Consider the following 21,254-nt stretch of genomic DNA (forward strand, 5'->3'; position numbering starts at 1 on the left):
CAACTCCATCTTTTGGCAAAATGGCAGGATGTTTCCGGTCAAGAGGTAAGGAAGCTGCTTTTAATCTCCCTCCCACCCTGAGGACACCCTCCTGCAGTACTGGATCAAACTGAAACAACGGATTATTATGTGACAATTTTCCCTGCTTGAGCTTGAGTATCTCCTCTTTGAAGGCATCTCTCTGTGCTAGTCTCAGAAGCACTAAACTAGCCTTTCTCCTTTCATCAACTGTTATGAGCTCTGGTGATTTGTCTCTTTTTGCTAGCCGTAGGATTCGAGCTACAACGTTCAATACAGTATGCCACTTAGAGAATCTTTCAAATCTCTGCAGGAAATTCTCTTCCTTGACTACACTGATTTGCAGTGCTTGCGTTGTTTTTATCTCAGGATCTCCTACCATGAGCTCTGGATTTGCTTTTGGTGTGGCAATTTCTCTTTCCCAGAGGAATTTTGGTCCAGTAAACCAATTGGAATTGATCAAGTCTGCCACCTTGAGGCCTCTAGAGGCATGATCAGCCGGATTTTGATCCGTATCAATGTGGTACCACTGGGCTGGATCTGTTGTATCTCTGATTCTTTGTACTCTATTCGCGACAAAAACATGAAACCTACGGGCTTCATTAGCAATGTAGCCTAGAACTACTTTCGAGTCAGTCCAAAAGTATTCCTGGTCAATTTTGAGTTCTAGCTCCTCTTTTATCATGCTACTGACTGCTGCTGAGACCACGGCAGCTGTCAACTCAAGTCTTGGTATGGTTACAACTTTTGTGGGAGCGACTCTGGCTTTGCCTATGATTAAAGAGCAATGAACTTTATCTTCACTCACCACTCGGATGTATGAACATTGACCGTAACCATAGCTACTCGCATCCGAAAAGTGATGCAACTCGACTCTTTGAACCTCTCCTAAGGCTTCAGGAGCAAAGCATCGTGGGATGTGGAGCTTTTGCAGGTTCTCCAGATCATTCAGCCAATTTTTCCACTGTGGCTTCAAGTCCAAGGGCAACTGTTCATCCCATGCTATGCCCTTTTGACACATTTCTTGTAACACTTTCTTTCCTAAAAGGAGAAAAGGAGCAAGGAAGCCGAGGGGGTCAAACACAGAGGCTACAGTCGAAAGAATTCCTCTCCGTGTTGCTGGTTTTTCCTCCAGAGACGTACTGAAAGAGAAAGTGTCACTGGTTACATTCCACTTTACTCCCAACACAGTCTGAACAGGAAGGTCTCCCTGGCTGAGATTTACATCGTGAACTCCACTGGCTCGTTCACAGTCTGGAATTGACTCCAAGACTTTCCTGTTGTTGGAAATAAACTTGTGGAGATGCAGTTTCCCCTTTGCACACACAGTTTGTGTCTCTTTCACCAATTTGATGGCTTTGTCTGCTGATTTTACACTGATGAGGCCATCATCAACATAAAAGTTTTTCTTTATGAAGTTGGCTGCAGATGGATACTCTTTTTCATTTTCACTTGCTAAGAACTTCATACCATAATTGGCGCACCCAGGGGAGGATGCTGCCCCGAAGAGGTGGACCTTCATGCGATATTCTTTTGGCTCTGAATTGGTATCCCCCTGTTCCCACCAAAGAAACCGCAAGTAATTTCTGTCCTCTTTGTTTACATGGAATCCATGAAACATTTTCTCTACATCACAGATGATTGCAACTGGATGTTTGCGGAATCTACAGAGAACCCCTGTCAGACCATTGATGAGATCAGGTCCTGTCAGTAAGTGATCATTTAGAGCTGTACCCTCATATTTAGCAGAACAATCAAATACGACTCTAATTTTCTCTGGTTTTCTAGGGTGATAAACTCCCCGATGTGGAATGTACCACACATTGCCGTCTTGGGGCGAGTCTTCCGCCTTCTCTGCTTCCCCACCTTCGATGACACCTGCCATGAATTTGACATAGTCCTCCTTGAATTTGGGATTTCTCTCAAGTTTTCCTTTCAGGTGCTTCAGTCGCACCAGAGCAAGGCGCTTGTTTTCTGGTAGGTGTGGACGTGTTTTGAAAGGAAGCGGCATTTCCAGGTGGCCATCTGAGTTCTGGTGTATTGACTGGTTCAAGATCTGCATGAACTGAATATCATCTTGTGATATGGTCTTTTCCCCATAGCTTGTGTCTCTAAAATCAGATTCAAGGACTCTGAGAACAGCAGCTGGTGTCAATGATGGAAGCTCTTTAACGGACACACGATGGCACAGACCTGTCACTTCTGTTGACTTGGTAATCTTTGGTGAGCTGCCAACAATGCTCCATCCTAAGTCAGTCCTAATGGCATATGGCTCTTCGTCACCACCTGTTATAACATGTCGTGGTGCTAATGCTCTGCAACAGTCATAGCCGATTAAGAGTCCAACTTCACAATCTAACAACTCTGGTATTTCCTGTGCTATAGCATTCAGGTGTTTCCATCTCTTAGCTGTTGCAGGAGTAGGAATGTGTGTGCGTTCAAGTGGGATGAAATCTCTGGTGTATGCAGGTGGCAAGTTAACAAAGCTATATGAGGAAAACCCTCTGACTCTAAGACCACTAACTCTGTCACTTGAAACAATGGAATCTTTTCCCATCATAGTGGTAAGCTTTAACTTGACTGGCTCTAAACCTGCACCCATTTTCTCACACACCTCTTTGTCTACAAAAGTAGTGCTACTCTGCGTGTCTAACAAAGCGTATACTAATGTCTCTGTTTCAGGGGTTGCGGTTGATGAGAGCCACACAGGCACTGTCATGGATGTGCTCCCACCATCAGCTTTGTCTATGGAGCAAGAGAGTGAAGATGACTTTTCTTCTGCCTGCCACGCTGCATGGGGAGACGTGTCTGGAGCAATGCTGCGGTGCTCATGCAACGGTGTAGGATGGTATTTTTTGCATATGCTACATGTTGCTTTGTTTCTGCAGTCCTTTGAGTTGTGTCCTTTCCTAAGACAGCCAAAACACAGGTTTTTATCCAGTATGAATCTTTTCTTTTCTTCTTGTGACTTATTAGCAAATGTCTGACATTTGTGAATGGAATGATTTTCACTGCAGTACATGCATTTAACTGGACTTAAAGTACTGAATGGCATATTTACCCTCTTTGTTTCATTTTTGTCTCTTGTGCTGTTCTCCACAGCACCTTGGGTTTTCATCACTGTGTTGGATTTTTCTGACTCTTTTGTGTTTGTGATGAAAACATTGGCTTTTGGCCGCTTCATGTCTCTGGAAGGTCTTTCTTCATATGATTTCAATGCATAGAAGGATGTTACAGGGTTGCATGCTACATCTGCCTCGTTAGCCAAAAACTTGGCAAACTCTTTGAAACTGGGATATTCATGTGTTTCTTTCAGCTGTTTTGTTACATGACGATTCCAGCTAGATGTCACCCAATCAGGGAGTTTTTGTAGCATCCTCTGATTTTCTTCACAATCGTTTAACACTTGAAGACCTTTAATGTGCGGCATGGCATTGCTACAAGCAGTCAGAAAATCACTGTATTGTCTGAGTTTAACAGAGTCTCTTGAGCTAATCTTTGGCCAATTATTCAGTTTTTCTCTGTAAGCACGTTGGATTACAAAGGGATGACCGTAGCGAGCATTCAGTGCCTCCCAAGCTTGGTTGTAAGCGTCTTCATCCTTCCTGTAGAAGCTTCCTTCCAACACTGACCGTGCTTCACCGCTGATGTACTTCTGAAGGTAAAATAGTCTGTCAGCTGGATTTGTACATCTTCGTTCTATCAGTGCTTTGAAACTAGTGGTCCATTCAATGAACTTGAGTGGGTCTCCTGAGAAGACTGAGGGCTCTGGTGCTGGGAGTCTGGTGAGTGCCATTGTATCATGTAATGCTTGCACTAAAGAAATGTCTTTGCTTACACTGTTTTGTTCAGTGTCATTGTTTTGATTTAATTGTTCTTTTTTTATATCTTTGTCTCTGATAGACACAGGAGGACAGTGAATCATCTCACCTGCTCTAAGGGCCTCACCTGAGTCTGCTTCAGAATAAGCTTTCATCTTAGCGGCAATCACTTGAAGATCCCGCTGATTTTCCAGTCTTTTAAGTTCATGCCTTTGTGCAGCAATTACCTCCTCCATTTCAATTTCTGCTTTTTTGGCAGCAAGTTGTGCGACACAGTCTACTCTTTTTACAGTGATACTTTGCTGCTCTGATGGACATCTTGACTGGTTGCTACAAACAGATTTGGGGACTGAAGCACTAAATATTGACTGAGCATACTCTTTGTCAAGTATCATGTGTAATCTTGCATTTTCTGCCTTAGCATCAAAGTCCTCTTGCCCCACTTCACTCAAGCGCACCTTCATCATCGCCATCACATCTGCAGTTACTGCTGTGCATGAATCCATTTTACGTCTGATGTCAGTGGAAGGTGCAGACTGTGCTCGGATATTCTCATATGCATCTTTCACTTGAGCCTCTATCCCTTCAACGTCGTCCATCATGCAACACAAGTCATTGTCAGAGCACTCATTTTTGAGTTCGGAGCGTGCAGCTTTAATTAGCTCCTTCCATTTGTCATAAAGGGAGATAAACTTATTCTCCTTTTGGGAGCTCTCTTGTTGCTTTAGTTCCAGCATTTTGGGAGTTAACTTTCTCTCCCGTGAGGATTTACGGGGTTCAACCTTGGAGGTAGACTCTGTTACTGATACCTTTTGAATTTTTATTTTAGCATTGATATCATCAATAAGTGTCTCTAGTTTTTCTATTTCAGCCTCATCAATCTGAAATTTGAACCGTTCATTTAATCTTACCAACTCTGCTTGAAGGGACTCAACATGCTCACTAGGGGCCTCACATTCTGCTTTTTCACTGAGAATTGACATGGCCATGAGATAGAAATGTTACCGTTTTTATGACTAAATTATTGCCAAGCATACGTATGTGGCAGAACTGATAGGTAGCAACAGTTACTCTTATAAACCTCTTATGCATTCATTTGGTAATGCATTTTAAACTCTTAAGTCAAAACCCACAGAACATTCATATAATATAAAGCAGGAATATTTAGCATTTCACTTAAAACCTCTGTTGCTTAATAGTTAAACTCTTTTAACCATTAAAATGTTCATACAGTTGAAGGTTGACACTCAAATCAAATGCTCCCTGCGGAGCTGCTCTTCAGAAGGCTGGAGACCACGCCAGCTGAAGCAGGTAAGGATATGAAGAGCTGTAGCACTCGCTGGTAAACGCTGCCCCCTGGTGGTCAAGTCGCGGTACTTCGCGATCTGCGGCCCCGTCGTCTCTCAGCAGCAAGCCCGCTCCGGTGGTTGACGATGCCGTCCTCTCTGTCTCCAGCAAGCCGTGATGAAGTCTCGGTAGACGCTCTCTCTCTCTCTCTGGTCGGCTCCTGGACGTTCCGGCCACACGTCGCTCCAGCAGTCTTGCTTCGGAAACCTCGGACATGCGCAGCTTTAGCTCTCGGTTAGCTCTCAGCTCTCGGTTAGCTCTCGGTTAGCTCTCGGTTAGCTCTCGGTTAGCTGTACGTTTTCACTGTAGCTACACCGGTTCAACAAAGGGCCACGATTCATACTGATGTCTTGATTTTCTCTCTTTATTTCTCCTTCTCCTCCGTCGTCAAAATCATAAAACACCGTGAAAACTACAAACAGAAGCAGAAAGTCCATATGAGTCCATTGTAATTAAATGCTGACCCAACTTATACAAATAAATACTTGAAGTGTCCAGTCTTTTCAAGCATTTTGTACACAATCACAAACTAAATAAAATACATTTGATGTTAAGACACAATTACCGTTTGCGCCTCTTGAACACAGTGCAATTCTTTATCCCGTGTCATGCCATCCTGCCTCCATTGTCTGTGGTCCCGCGCTTTACTTTTTGACCCACAATCCCTCAGTTGACCAGGGGAAGTGACCACACCCTTTCAAAATAAAATATCCTTAAACCTTAAAACGCTTCTGAACTTAAGACATATTTGAGTTTTTATAACATGTAAAATGTTATAAAATTAACTCTAAACAATTAACTCTGTCTCACAGACAGTTACAGACTGGCCGGCGGTACAGTGTTGATTTATCGCCATCTACTGGACTAAAGACGCTTCTGTGTTTCTGTGTTCTTGGGTGATATGATGAAGTGTTTCTGTGTTCTTTGGAGACCTGAATGTCGAGATTTCTGAGTTTAGAACAATTAAACTCAGAGATATTTGAGATATCTAAACGTGGGAGCTTATTTTTGCCTCTGTGATGGTGAGTGGTCCAGACCTCCAGGTTGCAAGTCCAGACCACATCATGATGCTCCCTGGTCCATACTACACTGTTCAGATGATGTTTTGATATTGATACAGTTTCAGTGAAAATATTTGTATCCTGTCTTTTTTGGTCATATTTATTTTTTCTTGTAAAAACATAATTAAAGAAAATGCCTGATCATATTGACTCTGACTAAGCGAATACATCAAACAAACATGTAGGTTTTCCGACTGTGTTTTTTTTTTTTTTACAAAAAACATTAAAAAAAATTAAAAATAGTTCAATACTAAGTTCCCCCTTACTGCTTAAAGGTGACCTATTATGAAAAACACGTTTTTTCTTGTTTTAACATATATAAAGTGGTCTCCCCTCACCCTGCCAGCACAGGGGAGACAAAATACCATGAAATTCTGCAGGGTCTGCTCCCCCCCTGACAGAGTCCCCCAGTGTCACGTGACCTTTTTTTGAGCCATTCTGAATCTGCGCCTATGGTGACGTCACCATAGGCGCTCATTTCCATAGGTTCAGCCTCCGCTGCTGAAACCACGCCCACAACCAGCTCTCTGGCTCTGGCTGGAGCGGTCTTCCTTCAGCCAGTGGACGCGGCGCCGCAGCGCCGCGGATCCAGGTTAAATCATCCAGGTTCCCGGGTGATTTGGGAGCTGGGTCCTCGGGGGTCTATCCCAGGCTGGACCAGCTTCACCCTACGAGATTTTCAGGCAAATCTGTCGGTTTGATCACCGGTAACGGGCGATGCGCCGCGGATGCGCTCCGGAGCGGATCTGTGCGCCCGCCGTGGAGTTGCGGCGCCCGTCGCGCAGAATCCGCCGGGCAGATCCGGCTGAAATTCCGCTGGTCGGTCCCCGGGAGTCCCTGCTACCAGTCCAGGCCGGTTCCTGCGGTCCCGGCCGGTGGGAACCGGTCATATTTCCCGGTTAAAGCCGCGGTGATGCGCGCTGATCCAGCAGCGCTGATCCAGCAGCGCTGATCCAGCAGCGCTGCTCCCGGGCGCCTGGCTTGGCTCCGGGGCCAGCATTCAGACTCCGCCGGGCAGATCCGGCTTAAATAGTGCATAAATGTTATTTATATACAACTCATATTTTGTTTTTTTAACAATAAAGTTGCCATTTGTGAAAATTCAGTATTGTATTTATTTACAGGCTCGGGCTGCTCTGGCGGAGCGAGGGTTTATCCTCCTCCCCTGCTACACGTCATTCAGGGAGCCAATCAGCACAGAGCCTCATTATCATACCCCCCCCTTCCCTAAAAATGAGGCACAGAAAAAGAGGTTAGAAGCGGTAAAACTAGTGACAGGGCCCACAGGCTGGATTTATGATTTATGTAGAAAAAACAAGCTTTAGATTGTTTTTAAGACATTCAAGGCCTGTTTAAAATATACATTAAATGCCATAATAGGTCACCTTTAAACCAGGTGATCTGGACCATTCAGGTGTTTAAAAGAATGCCAAAAGGGCAAGACATGAGCAATGATATTATAAAAGGAACGGTTTCTGCACATCAATCTGGAAAAGGTTATAAAACCATTTCTAAATTATTTGGAGTGAGCAAGATTATTCACAAATGAAAAACAAGACAGCTGTCAATCTTAAACTCAAGATCTGACCAAACCAGCTGACTTTTGGAACAATGTCCTCTGGACAGATGAGACCAAAGTGGAGATGTTTGGTCTTCATGTCCAGAACCATTTTGGGAGAAACCAAACAACATTTCAGCAGAAATCCCTCAGACTGACTGTCAGGCATGGTGGTGGAAGGATGATGACGTGGTCATGATGTGGTTCTGTTAGGAAGCAAACAAATAAAGATATTTTTATCATCTCCTTCCCACAAAGATTTGTTTTAAGACAGAGGACTAGGTTTCAAACATGACTGTATTTTCTACTGATGGATTTTTGGAGTTTCCTGTCTGGAATGTGGACTCTTCGGACTAAACTGTGACTTGGTGTTGATCTCAGTGACGAGCGCAGGGAGACATCTGGTTGAACTTGTTCATCGGGTTCATCTGTAAACTTCATCCCTCTGATTGCTTTCCAATCAGAGCAGCTGGATCAGTCCCTCTTCACACAGGTAAGAGCACCTTCTCCTCTCTCCTCGTCTCTGATTTACAACAACAAACATGTTGACTGGTTTTTCTGATGGCGGGTGTCCTAAAAACTGAAATAACTGTGTCAGGTAGGTCAGTCGAGTCTAAGCTCAGAATTAACAAGGACTTTGGGTGGCTGTCTTTAAACTCCTGTCACCATGGTAACAATCCTGAACTCATCAGCTGCTACGCAGACGTTTCTGTTCAGTTTCAGAACGATTGAAAAATAGAAAGAGTGCCAAAAAATCTCTTTCTGATTTTATGCTGTCATTTCTTTTAAAGTTAAACATTTTTTTGTTACACACTCAGATATTTTTCTTTCAGTTTCAGTTTTAAACTTATATGATCTGTCATGAGTGGGTGGGGCATCAGATGACAGGATGACAGGGTTATGAGGTTGTAAGACTGTATCAAAATAATTGGACACGCCTCCTGTGGTGTCAATCAGGTTTTCTGAAGATTTCTTTTGAAGAATCTTTTTCTTCTGTCCAATCTGTCCAAACAGATTAGGAAACCAGACGTTGACACCTCAATTACACTTTAATGCTCCGCAGGGAAAGCCTCCCTCCTGGCATTCACAAGTTATTTTGACTCAATATAATTGATTTATGTAATCAATATAAATCTTTCGACCTATCAGGACTTTCATGGTGGTTGTATCGGTGGGGAAGGGATGGAGGTCCTCATTTGGTCCTTTTTGCTTCTTTGTTTTCTCAGGTGTTTTTGTGCCCACTGTAGGTTAACCTGCCTCTCTGCGAGTGGGCGGAGTCAGCTGGAAGATGAGCTGGACAGTGACTTCGCAGCCGCAGACGATGATCATGTCCTCCTCCGTCTCCTCTGGGGCTGCTGAATGGACATCTGGCATCTGTGACTGCTGCGAGGACTGTAAACAGTGTAGGAAAACACACACGTGGGGTTCCTCAGGGTTCTGGTTCAGGAACCATCCTGTTTTCACTCAGTCATTTCAGCAACAACTCATATCACCTTTATATTATTATAGTTATAGTTATAGTCAGTACTCGAGTTGAGGGGGGATGAGGGGGGATGGCATCCCCCCTGAAATAAAAACGGTTAAAATCATCCCCCCTGTAAAACTGCCATCCCCCCTTTCCATCCCTTATGTCATTTCATCAATGAATGCGGTATTACTGCTATTTCAACATTTAGAGTCATGACCAGAAAAATGTAACAATTTTCACCTGTTTCAAGTAAATTTTCACTTGAAACAAGTAGGAAAATCTGCCAGTGGGACAAGATTTATCTTCTCATTACAAGCAAAAAAAATCTTGTTCCACTGGCAGATTTTTCTACTTATTTCAAGTGAAAATCTACTTGAAACAGGTGAAAATTGTTGTTTTTTCCAGTGATTAGTCTTATTTTAAGTGTAATGAGATTTTTTTTACTAAAATTAGACATTTTAACTAGAAATAATAATATTCTTGAGTCATATTGATAAGTTCAGAAAAGTGTTTTTTATTGTTGTGTTTTGATGTATTTGATGTAAGCCCAGTGGATATTTAAAGCTTACAGAAGGCTGCATTTAACTGCTGCTATGTCATTCCTGCAGTATTTCTGCAGGTGTTTTGGTCACTGCTATTATTTGTAATATATTATATTATTTGTAATCAGCACAAATGATCTGTTCCCATATGATAAAATCTACCATCCCCCCTGATTTTTTTTTTACAACTCGAGTACTGCTTATAGTTATATTAAGCTTTATTATGTTAAAGACTCTGCATTTCATAAATTGTCAGATTAGACCGATTGACACACATGTAGAACCAATCAATGCTTTCGGCCGATCTGAAACTGCTTTCTCTAACTACTGTACATAAATATCTCAAAATGAAGAGAGTTGCAGACAGCATGGTGACTAGTGGCGAACATCGTTGCCTCAGAGCAAGATGGCTCCTGGTTCCACTCTGATCCTTCTATTCTGTGGGGAGTTTGCATGTTCTCCCCGTGGTTCTACAGGTTTTTTCTCCCACAGTCCAAGAACACATTTGCCAGGTTAATTTTCTAAATTTCCCATAGAAGCGAGTGCAGGTGTGTGCAGTTATTTGCCCATTCATGACTGGACTGGTGACGTGTCCAGGTTCAGCCCTGCCTGAAGAGAGTTGGGACAGACTCAAATACGTCCCTGTGACCCTGGCCTAGAATAAGCCGGTATAGATAATGGATGGATAGAAGAAAAATGTCGTCAAAGTGGTGTAAACAGAGGTGCCAGATAGGCTGAGCATCAAGATTGAGAACCAAAACAACATCTGGAATGAGGACCATCCGTTTCACATGTCTATGAGGCAAAATCAGACGTGACCGCTGTGTTTAGCCGACGCATGGTTAGCACAATCATCGATGCTTGTAGAAGGACAGAGTCATTTTGAAAAAGAAAATATTGGAAGTTCTTGAGGTTGCCGTTTTAGAACTTTTATTCATCGCTTTAGTCAATCCGTCACCTTTTAAAGTGACAACCGGAAATCCGGCGATGCAACTGTTAGAGATCACCTGGAACCTTTGAAAGTTGGGAAAAGGAGAAATGGGAGGTTTAAGATGGAAAAGTTATGAAGTGTTCCACTTAGTTTTAAGTTGTATCTATTAATGTTCGTGTGTGCAGGCTGCTTCGCCTGCTGGTGCTGCCCCTGCTTCGCCTGTAAAACCACCCAGGACTTCGGTCAGTGTCTCTGTCTCCCCGTGCTGGACGTGTTCGGCTGCATCCACCCCATCACCATGTCTGTGAGGGTGTCCATGCGCCACCGCTACGGCATCCAAGTGAGGACACACACACACACACACACACACACACACACACACACACACACACACACACACACACACACACACACACACACACACACACACACACACACACACACACACACACACACACACACACACACACACACACACACACACACACACACACACACCGTGGCCACCAGGCCCCAAACCTACAAGGTCATCCACGATATCCAGTCCTGCTCTCAGGCCGATGAGAGCCGGTGATGTTGTCGCTGTGCTGCGTTTACCGCCACTTTTGTGTGTCGCCTGCTTTTATTTCTGGTTGAAGTGTCTCCCTGTGCTGCGTTTAGGGAAGTCTGTGCAACGACTGCCTGTGCTCCACCTGCTGCGTGCCCTGCGTCTGGTGTCAGATGGCCACAGAGATGAAGAAGAGGCAGATCCCCACAGTCCTGGGTGACATCATCAGCAGGTGATGACCTCATCGCCCCTGCAAACGCCCCAGTGTGTTCACGTTTACTTCTGCCCTTTTATATCAGACACAGACGTAACCAGAAGTTTACATTAAGTTTTTTCCATCTCTGACAGTAGGGTTGACCAAATGTGTCAGTTGGGATCCCTAATGTTTTTAATTTGTAAATTGCCCAGATAACAAACGTGAACTAGATTTTTTATGACTTTCTTAAAGGAGGAAAGTCAGGTTTTCCCTTTCTAAAGTGCTGTGGAAGTAAAAATAAACCAAACAAACATACAGTTCCTCCATTGGCCACTAGGGCTGCTCCTGCAGTCCAGTTTGGGGTTTCTTTGGTGGCGTTCACAGATTTTCTCTCGGATTGAGATCACCTTACAGTTTCATTGTTTTACTCCCATCAGGCCACAGACCAGTCTCCAAAACTCTTCATCCTCATGTCCTGCCCCAAACTGTAATCTAGCATCTTTACAGTGGTTTTGGAGCAGTAACTTGAAAACTTTCATTGGAAAAAAAGAAATCTCTAAAACAATTTTTCTTTTTTCTTTCGGAAATTTCACCAAAAAAAATCCTAAACTTCTGACCAACAGAAAACAGTTAAATGTTTCGTCAACTTCACAGTTAAAGTTTTTTTGTCTTTTTCTAAGCTGTCTGTAAACCTCTGCATGCATCATTAATCTGTTTATGTGTTCTGATATTTATCAAACATGTTTGAAAATGTTCTGTTTAGTGTGGTCCTCAGTGTTTTTTTAGGAAAATATGGCTCGTAACTTCATTTTCAATACATTTTTGTTAAAGTTTATTAGGTAAAACTTTGATACACTGAGGTGAAACGGGCTGAGGATGAGATTCGTGGCTTATTAGGTTCTTTCATCTTCTAGATAAAAGTTTGTTTTTATAAACTTAAGAAACACTGAATTCTGGTCAGAAATGAGAAGTGACATCGAAGCATCAAGTGTGAAAGTCTCAGTGGTCAGAGTTGTTTTTCTGTGCTGTGAAAACTTTTTTTTTGCTATTTTAGAGATGTATGATGTAACGCTCAAAAGAAAATTATTATTATTTAAAAGGAAGGTGTTTTTTTTATTAAGCTGTCTTTATTATGTCATTTATACATTATATTTATTGTATGTGCCTCATTGCACTTTAATGGATTGTGTATGTTTTGTAACAGTGGTTTATGTACAATAATTAAAATAAATATTTATTAAGAGCATCATGTACATTAGGAGGAGAAAAATTACAATTATATTTTTTTAAATGGTTGAAAAAACATTAAAGGGAACACATGGAAGAAAACAGGAGCTTGAGAGCACATGTTTGGGTGTCTTTAATGATTAATAGATCAATATTATAGCTTCTGCTTTCTGAAACATTTGAAACAGGACATCCTGCTGCAGTAATTCACAGTAAATCTGCAGTTTTGTTCAACTTTGACTGACACAACGTGGGCGTGTTTTGACATCCAGACGTGTTCATGTCACGTCCTGGAGTCAAGGGGCTTCAAAAACACAAAAACCTGTGGCTGACGTCACGGAGGGATTCGTCCAGTCGTTTTACGAATTAAGGTTCAGACCAAGCAAAGTGAATTGACATTTGTTTCTTGCTGCTCTCTACTAATATCAGATGAACTTCCTACAAGGAAACTGGACCTCATTACACCGGTCATGAAATCGCTACACTGGCTTCCAGTGAGTCAAAGAGAGTTTAAAATCTTACTGCTGGTCTACAAAGCACTGAATGGTCTTGGACCAAAATACATGTTTGATCTGTTAGTTCCTATGAAGCTCCCAGACCCCTGAGGTTCATCTGGATCTGGTTTGTTGTGGTTCCCAAGAACCAGAACCAAGCAAGGTGAGGCAGCGTTCAGTTATTCTGCTCCTCACCGGTGGAACAAACTTCCTGTAGACCTGAGGTCTGCTCCAACTGTAGATCCTTTAAATCAGGCCTAAAAACATTACTGTTTACTGAAGCCTTATTTTTAACAGCTTGTGCTTTTTATTATTTTACTTATTTTCTTATCATCTTATTCATAATTTTATTCAATCTTATTTGTTATTTACTGTCTAATTATGTCCTGCCGCTTTTAATGTCAATGTAAAGCACTTTGAATTTCCTTGTGTTGAATTGTGCTATATAAATAAACTTGCCTTGCCTTGCCAATAGCATTCTGTAAAAACAAATTAAGGACATTTTCATATTCAGTTTCAGACGACTTTATTAATCCCTTTGGGAGGTTCCCTCGGGGAAATTGACATCTCCATCTCACACACACAACACTGGCATTTACAAATCAAACACCCCAAAAGCCAAACACCCATATAAAGATAAAAAGATAAGAAAATTAAAGATAAAAGTAAAAGGTAAAAATAAAAAGTGTAGAATAGAAATTTGTTAATAATTTTAATTGAGACGCATTTGTATTTCATTTTTAAACTTGTATATACTTTTATTAAACATCTGCGCCCTTCACTCTTTTATTCTCCTATAATCATTGTCGTGCTGTTCCGCTCCGCGTCGGTAGGGGGCGGTATCGACCTAAACGTTGGTCTGCGTGTCCGAATGAACGCAGAAGAAGAAGCAGCAGCAGTGCAGACACGTGTGGTCCCCGTGTGAACAGAAGCAGAGCAGCTCCGAGCAGAAAACAGGCACGTATTCACCGATTATCGATCAGAAATGACGAAAGTGAAGAAGGAGAAGCCCTCTGCGGAGGAGGAGGAGACGGCGGGAGCAGGAGTGCTGGACAAATCCATGGACAGATCCTACCACGAGCTCATCACGCACCTCAACCCCATCGCGCAGCCGCTGGCCTCCAAGAAGCTCAGCAAGAAGCTCTACAAATGCGTCAAAAAAGGTCAAATACATGAATAAAACCCATCAGTATAACCCATAATGTGACAGGTGACGGCACGTAAGGAGCAGAATTAAAGTTTGTGGTGTTGTTTTTGTTCATTTCAGCTTCTAAAGTGAAGAACATCCGGCGGGGAGTCAAAGAGGTTCAGAAGTTCATCAATAAAGGAGAGAAAGGGTGAGTAGAACCTCGGTTTCTTTTACTTAGGAAGTCGGAATTTGAGCTCATTTATATACAGAGGTGTCAAAAGTATTCACATTCATTACTCAGGTAGAAGTACAGATACTAGAGTTTAAAAATAGTTAAAAAAAAGTATTTACTCAAGTAAAAGTATAAAAGTACTGGTTTCAAAACTACTTAAAGTGTAAAAGTAATGTAAGGGGGACAAAAGCCATTAAGGACAAAAGCCATTGAAGATGAATGCATCTTAGTATAATGCAAATATATTAAAGAACCATATATGTGTACTATTGAGCATTAACATGTGTTTCAGAGAGCAGAAGATATGATGACTAGTTGCCTATAAGTATTGTAATGGTGCAAAAAGTCAAACTTCAGAGGCATGTTATCATTTATCCTAACCTTTATTGGAATGTACATCCAAGTTTAGTTGCAGGAATCTGAGGGAACGGATGTAAGAACAAAACTGGACAAGAACATCTGAAACAACCACAACCAAATTCACTCTATCCGGATGGAGCAATTTAACTGGATAGTTTTTATTTAAAGGCCGAAATGAAATAGAGTAACGAGGCTGTTTTTAAAATGTAAGGAGTAAAAAGTACAGATAATTGCGTGAAAATGTAAGGAGTAAAAGTAAAAAGTCGTCTGAAAAATAATTACTCCAGTGAAGTATAGATATCCAAAATTTCTACTTAAGTAAGGTAACAAAGTATTTGTACTTCGTTACTTGACACCTCGGGTGATTTACAAATGTCAGTCATGGTCATTCAAACAACACATTAACTGATTAAAGGCCACCAGTACCGTCCTCATGTGTGACACAATGAGAGTGAAATAAGACACAGCTGTTATAAACGCCATCGTTAGGTGTGTTGACTCGAAACTCGGGTTTGTGACTTTTCTGTGAATCGAAATCCGATTTCAGAGGATGTTCCAGTTGAAACCTCCAACTTGGAACTGGAAAATCCCGATTCAGGGGAAATATAATACTCTTTTTTTACTGTTTAGTTGAGATAAAAAATGTGTATTTTACATCAGATTACAGGTAAATGTACAAGTGTACACCTGAACTTTTTAGTACCGGACGCAAGTTCCCAGATTGAATTTTTTTTTAATCTTAGTAAATATTAGCGTTTTGACCCACAATCTTTTATTCTTTGATGCAAAGTTTACACGCAGAGTCTAATAAAATCAGTGCAACCACGCTGTACATCTTCATCGCATGTACATGTCTGATAGTTGTAGGTCGTGTCATCAGCACATGCAGTAGTAAACAAACAATAAATGAAAACAAACCAGTCTGTAGTTGGGTTTATGTGTGATGATATCCAATCAGCTGGAGAACCACAAACACCACGTAAGGGCCAGCAGACCTGGGCGTTTCCTGTTGCACCTCGAAAACTGAAGAGAAGTTGTTTACCAATCAAGGTTTCTGTCAGAAAGTCAAGGAGTGATTTTTGTGGACCTTTTACGTTGAAAAGGATGATATATACTCGTTTTGAAGGGGGAAAACCAGAGTGGGGGGAGTTAGCTGAAGCTGCAGAGGAGAGGAATGAAGACGAAGCTGACCGGGAGAGGCGCAGCATCACGAGTGAAGTCAGCAGGAAGACGGGAGATCTTGGTGGACTGGACGTGTTTGACGTAAAGTCTCAGTTAAACACCACTGACTGACATTTCTGATGTATCACCTTCATCGCGTTGGTTTTAGTTACTTGAACTGCACCAAACCATATTTACTTCTGAGTCTCAGTCTTTTGTGTTTGACTTCTTCCTTTTGTAAAGGTGGTCGTCTTCGTGCTTTTTGAGCCTCTTTTTTTCCTTGTCCGCGTTGTAAACGCGTGGAAACTGGTTGGAACTCGCTTACGTTGATCACAACTGTTTTCAAATCAAGTCCAGTTTTAATTATAGAGCACTTTTCGTACAATTGAATGCAGCACAAAGTGGTTAACAGTAAAAACAAAGTCGATCCCAGACGTCACGACAACCCAGGGACCTTAAAATCGACCCTGAAAGACACCGGGAGCCGATGCAGTGATTTTTAAAACCGGTGTGACGTGAGCCCGGTTTATGGTCGTGGTCACGACCAGCAGAGTTCTGAAGGTGTGAAATGGTTTTAGACCAGAACGCAAGTCATAACGGTGATCAGTTTCAGCTCGGCTGGCTTAGCTTATGCTAACCTTTCATCCGCATCAAGTCCGTGCAAAGGGCTGGGGATCGATTCAAATGTCAAGAATCGATTCGATTCATTCAGAATCGATTATCAAGATTTGATTCCGATATTGATTTGGGTTAGTGTTATTAAAACTGTTTTTTGAGCTGTTGCATGAATTATATGACTGTAGTTATGCAAAATATTACTACTAGTATTATATTGAGATTCAACAGCAAGTATTGGCAGCTAATGATGCTGTAAGGACCAATCAGCTCCCAGAATGCTGATGGAACTGCTTTCAGAAACATCATGTGGGTCAGAATTACCAAACAGATCCAGGGCAAACAGAGACGGAGGAAATCGGTTTCATTTTTTCCCAGATTCCGTTTTTATTTGTTCCATTCTCGGTCTATTTTGGTTTTTAATTTTTGACCATTTGGGTTTTAGCATTTTTTGCAAATGTAACCCCAAGACAGTATATAAAGTAATGAAATATAGACAATTTATGCAATTATAACCTAACACTTTAATGTTTTCATACCTTTAAACATATTTAAAGGCAAAAACATGGCACCAGTTATTCTCATGTCCAACAAAACATTCCTTTTTTGGGGATAAACAAAAAAATAACCAAAGGTTGTTATGTAATGATGAATAAAAAAAATACATAAATAAATAAAAAGAAAAAAAACACAAAAAAATCGATCTTTAGACATATGGATCGATTTTTAGGAATTAATATGAGAATCGATTTAGAATTGGGAAATCGATTTTATTCAACACAGGCCGAGTGCAAACATCCTCATTTCAAGCGGTTACGCTGAAACGAGGCCTAGCAGAGCTCCGCCGGGCCCCGTCAGTCCAGTTGTAGCCGATGAGTCCGAGCAGCCTTGATCTGGCTCCAGATGTGCTGCAGGTGTGGGAGCATCACGGGTGTGTTTCTGCTCTGTCTGCAGCATCGTGGTGATGGCGGGCGACACGCTGCCCATCGACGTGTACTGTCACATCCCGGTCATGTGTGAGGACAGAAGCCTGCCGTACGCCTACATCCCCTCCAAAGTGGTGAGATTTTACTCGTTTTAACCCGTTCCTGACCTGAGGACATTTCTCCTGACTTTACAAGGAGCTATTTTATCTGTTTTAATTCATCAGCTTAATAAAAATCTCCCTTTTCTTCTGATATTGACTGATAATTAATCTGTTTGATAGATATAATAAATCCACAGTTTTTCTTCAGTCAGAATTTGAGATGAAGTCAAAGTCCAGGTGTAAAACTGTCTCCTAAAACCGGACAGATTCTCAGTGGACTTCTGACTGAAGCTCTTATTGTGAAACGTGTCCTGACTCTTATTTTGAAATATTCAGGATCTGGGCTCATCTGCCGGCTCCAAGCGGCCGACCTGCGTGATCCTGATCAAGCCTCACGAGGACTACCAGGAGGCCTACGACGAGTGTCTGGAAGAGGTGTCCAGCCTGCCCAAACCGCTCTGAGCCAATCAGGGAGAAGCTCCACCCACAGAACTCCTGGGATTGAAACAGCGGAAAAGCTTCACATGAACTCTTTTATGAAACACCAGAGAAGGATATTTTTCTAGTGATTTATCAGCTGATCAGGACTCACTGAAACCTTTTTCACTCTTGTTTTTATTTGGAAGTTTGTGACTTTTCTTTATTTTTCTAAACTTGTTAACTCGATGTGTCTAATGACGTTTTCTCTAATGAAGCTCCGGATCCGTTCGCAGTTAAATTAGACTGTATTACATCAGATTGTTGTTTTTTTGCAGACATCTAGTATTTGTTTCTGTTCCTGATCACATCCAGAAAAATGAATCTTGGAAGTTGGAAAACATGCATCTCGTCATATGATTGATGTATATTTTTATGTAACTCATTGGGTTAAAATTACATAAAGAGCACCGATGTGTACATAATTGTGTGCGTGGCTTAATGAGTGACACCTCATTAATAACGATCACTAACATAAGTAGAAATTAGATCTCACATGGTTTTGTTTTTTAATTTGCTGTTTCGAGCTGCAGTTCGTCGGTTCCACCACACGATGGCAGCAGAGATCCGGGGTCGTTTGATCTGTCGCTTCAGTTCATTTCCTTTTGTAAAACTTTAGTTGGGGACTGAGATAACAGGAGAGAGAGACACCAACAGAGGGATATCTGCCTGTGACACCCAAAATAAGAGAACCCAGTGCATCATGGGAGGTTTCCCAGCAGTCTAGATCTATAACAGCAGAACTCCAGGGATCCTCGAGGTCACCTGAGGAAAGTTTGACACCTCACCCTGAACGTACAGGAGATCTGGTCATATCACAGTGTGACTTTAACGACAAATCTGTTGGCTTCTTGGAATAAACTGGTTTCATACCATTATTGTGTTTAATTCTAATCTTTCTTATGGTCTACCTTGATGGTTTATTCATTTTTATTTTTTATTAAGGACCTCTGCTCAGAAATATTATTTACAGATTTTAGTTCCACTCTTGCCACTCGAGGGCTCACAAACCACGGCCATAGTCTGATTCAATGACCCGTGTTTGTTGCCGCTGATCGTCAGCATCAAGCCACAGACTGTATGTGACATCACCCAGAGAGGTTAGAAGGACTGTGTTTTAAGCCTCTTGTCCTGTTTCGTACTGTTGGAAAGGCAGTGACGTGCGGTTCTGGGAGCCGGCTGGAACATTCCCACCTGTCAATCACTGTTAGCTGTCATAGCTCCAGTACTCGAGTTGTAAAAAAAAAAATCAGGGGGGATGGTGGATTTTATCATATGGGGACAGATGATTTGTGCTCATTACAAATAATATATTTCAAATAATAGCAGTGACCAAAACACCTGCAGAAATACTGCAGGAATGACATAGCACCAGTTAAATGCAGCCTTCTGTAAGCTTTAAATATCCACTGGGCTTACATCAAATACATCATTCTGAATGTATCAATATGACTCTGTCCTTTACAGAATAAGTAAAATGGATCACTACAAAAACTCAAAATCTTAACAAGAATATTTGTCTTATTTCTAGTTAAAATGTCTCATTTTAGTAAAAAAATCTCATTACACTTAAAACAAGACTCATCACTGGAAAAAAACAATTTTCAATTTTAAAATAAGTAGAAAAATCTGCATGTGGAACAAGATTTTATTTCTTGTAATGAGAAGATAAATCTTGTCCCACTGGCAGATTGTTCCTACTTATTTCAAGTGAAAATTTACTTGAAACAGGTGAAAATGGTCAAATAAGTTATTTTTCTGGTGATGACTCTAAATGTTGAAATAGCAATAAAACTACATTAATTGAGGAAATGATATAAGGGATGGAAAGGGGGGGTGATTTTGGCCATTTTTATTTCCCCCCTCAACTCAAGTACTGCGTAGCTCGCCAGACTCCGTTTATGTAAACTCATGACGCTAATTAATAATACTTTACATTCATCCTGACCAAATCTGTCCAAAATCCTCATCTCCGATATCACCACCGAAACATTTGAAAAAAACGGTTGGATTTAAGGCAAGGCAAATTTATTTATAAAGCCCATTTCACACGACGAGCATAGACTCAAATACATAAAACAAAATTACAGGCTTACAATAACAGAAACAGACAAAAGGATGTCAAGAGAAAAACAATAATTCCATTGTAACAAAAATGCTATCACTCAGCCAATCATGTAGAGTTTAGTCAAACGCCTGTGCAAAAAGGTAAGTTTTTAGTCTGCTTTTGAAAGAGGGCACTTGGAGCAGAACTTAGTTCCTGCGGTGAGGAATTCCAGAGAGTGTAGTAGTGACTGAAAGCACCATGAGCAGATCTAGTGTAAATTCTAGGTATGATGAGAAGACTCTTATTTGATGATCTAAGCCTTAGATTATCAAATAAGAGTCTTCTCATCATACCTAGAATTTACACTAGATCTGCTCAACGCGGAACCATAAATCAGCATTTACCCGGTACATAAACCTCTGTTCCCGCTACAGTTTTAACTAAAAGAAAAGGCAGAAAATGTCAGAAAAATAAAAACGTAATAAAGCTAACTGGGTAGTTTTCAATTTTAGGTCCGTAGTCATTCATGGATAAAACAAGCAGCACTGGGGTCTAATGTGCTCCAATACAGCAGGGCTCATCATTTTATGTTGAACATTGCCAAAACTCTAACTTAAAACTTAACTAGAACTTCAAATTTGCTTGACACAAATGAAAGTTCAATTGAAACACGTGGGAAAAACACCTAACCTTTTAAGTTATGTGTGTTATCAGGTGTAATGGCATTTTTAGGTTAGAAATAAGAACATTTCTTGGTAAGATCGAGATTGAGTGAACATAGTTAATTCTGTCGTGTTGTGCAATATTGGCTCATGCGATATAAAGAATCCTCAATATATTTATAAATAAATATATGTTTTGCATTTTTTGTAGTAGGTGGTAGATCATTTTGACTTGATCATTTTATAAGTAGCTCTCATGCTGAAAAAGTGTGAGCACCCCTGATCTAAGGGATCTGTCCGGTATGTATTCAGCATGTCAACTATGTAGGAGGGA

General features: G+C 41.3%; 2 protein-coding genes across 2 annotated transcripts; both read left to right on the plus strand.

Annotated features, from left to right (window-relative positions):
* Positions 1 to 9,093: 9,093 nt before the first annotated feature.
* On the plus strand, positions 9,094 to 11,529 carry LOC133459254 (cornifelin homolog B-like). The gene is made up of 3 exons (XM_061739128.1): positions 9,094 to 9,208; positions 10,932 to 11,086; positions 11,407 to 11,529. The coding sequence occupies exons 1-3, from the start codon at positions 9,094 to 9,096 to the stop codon at positions 11,527 to 11,529; spliced, it is 393 nt and encodes a 130-aa protein (XP_061595112.1).
* Positions 11,530 to 14,092: 2,563 nt separating this feature from the next.
* nhp2 (NHP2 ribonucleoprotein homolog (yeast)) lies at positions 14,093 to 18,636 on the plus strand. Its single transcript, XM_061739129.1, has 4 exons — positions 14,093 to 14,373; positions 14,478 to 14,547; positions 17,662 to 17,767; positions 18,071 to 18,636. Exons 1-4 carry the CDS (start codon positions 14,196 to 14,198, stop codon positions 18,194 to 18,196), a joined length of 480 nt encoding a protein of 159 aa, XP_061595113.1. The 5' UTR covers positions 14,093 to 14,195; the 3' UTR covers positions 18,197 to 18,636.
* The last annotated feature ends 2,618 nt before the right edge of the window (positions 18,637 to 21,254 follow it).

The sequence above is a fragment of the Cololabis saira genome, chromosome 14 (assembly GCF_033807715.1).
Source record: "Cololabis saira isolate AMF1-May2022 chromosome 14, fColSai1.1, whole genome shotgun sequence".
Classification (NCBI taxonomy): Eukaryota; Metazoa; Chordata; class Actinopteri; order Beloniformes; family Belonidae; genus Cololabis; species Cololabis saira.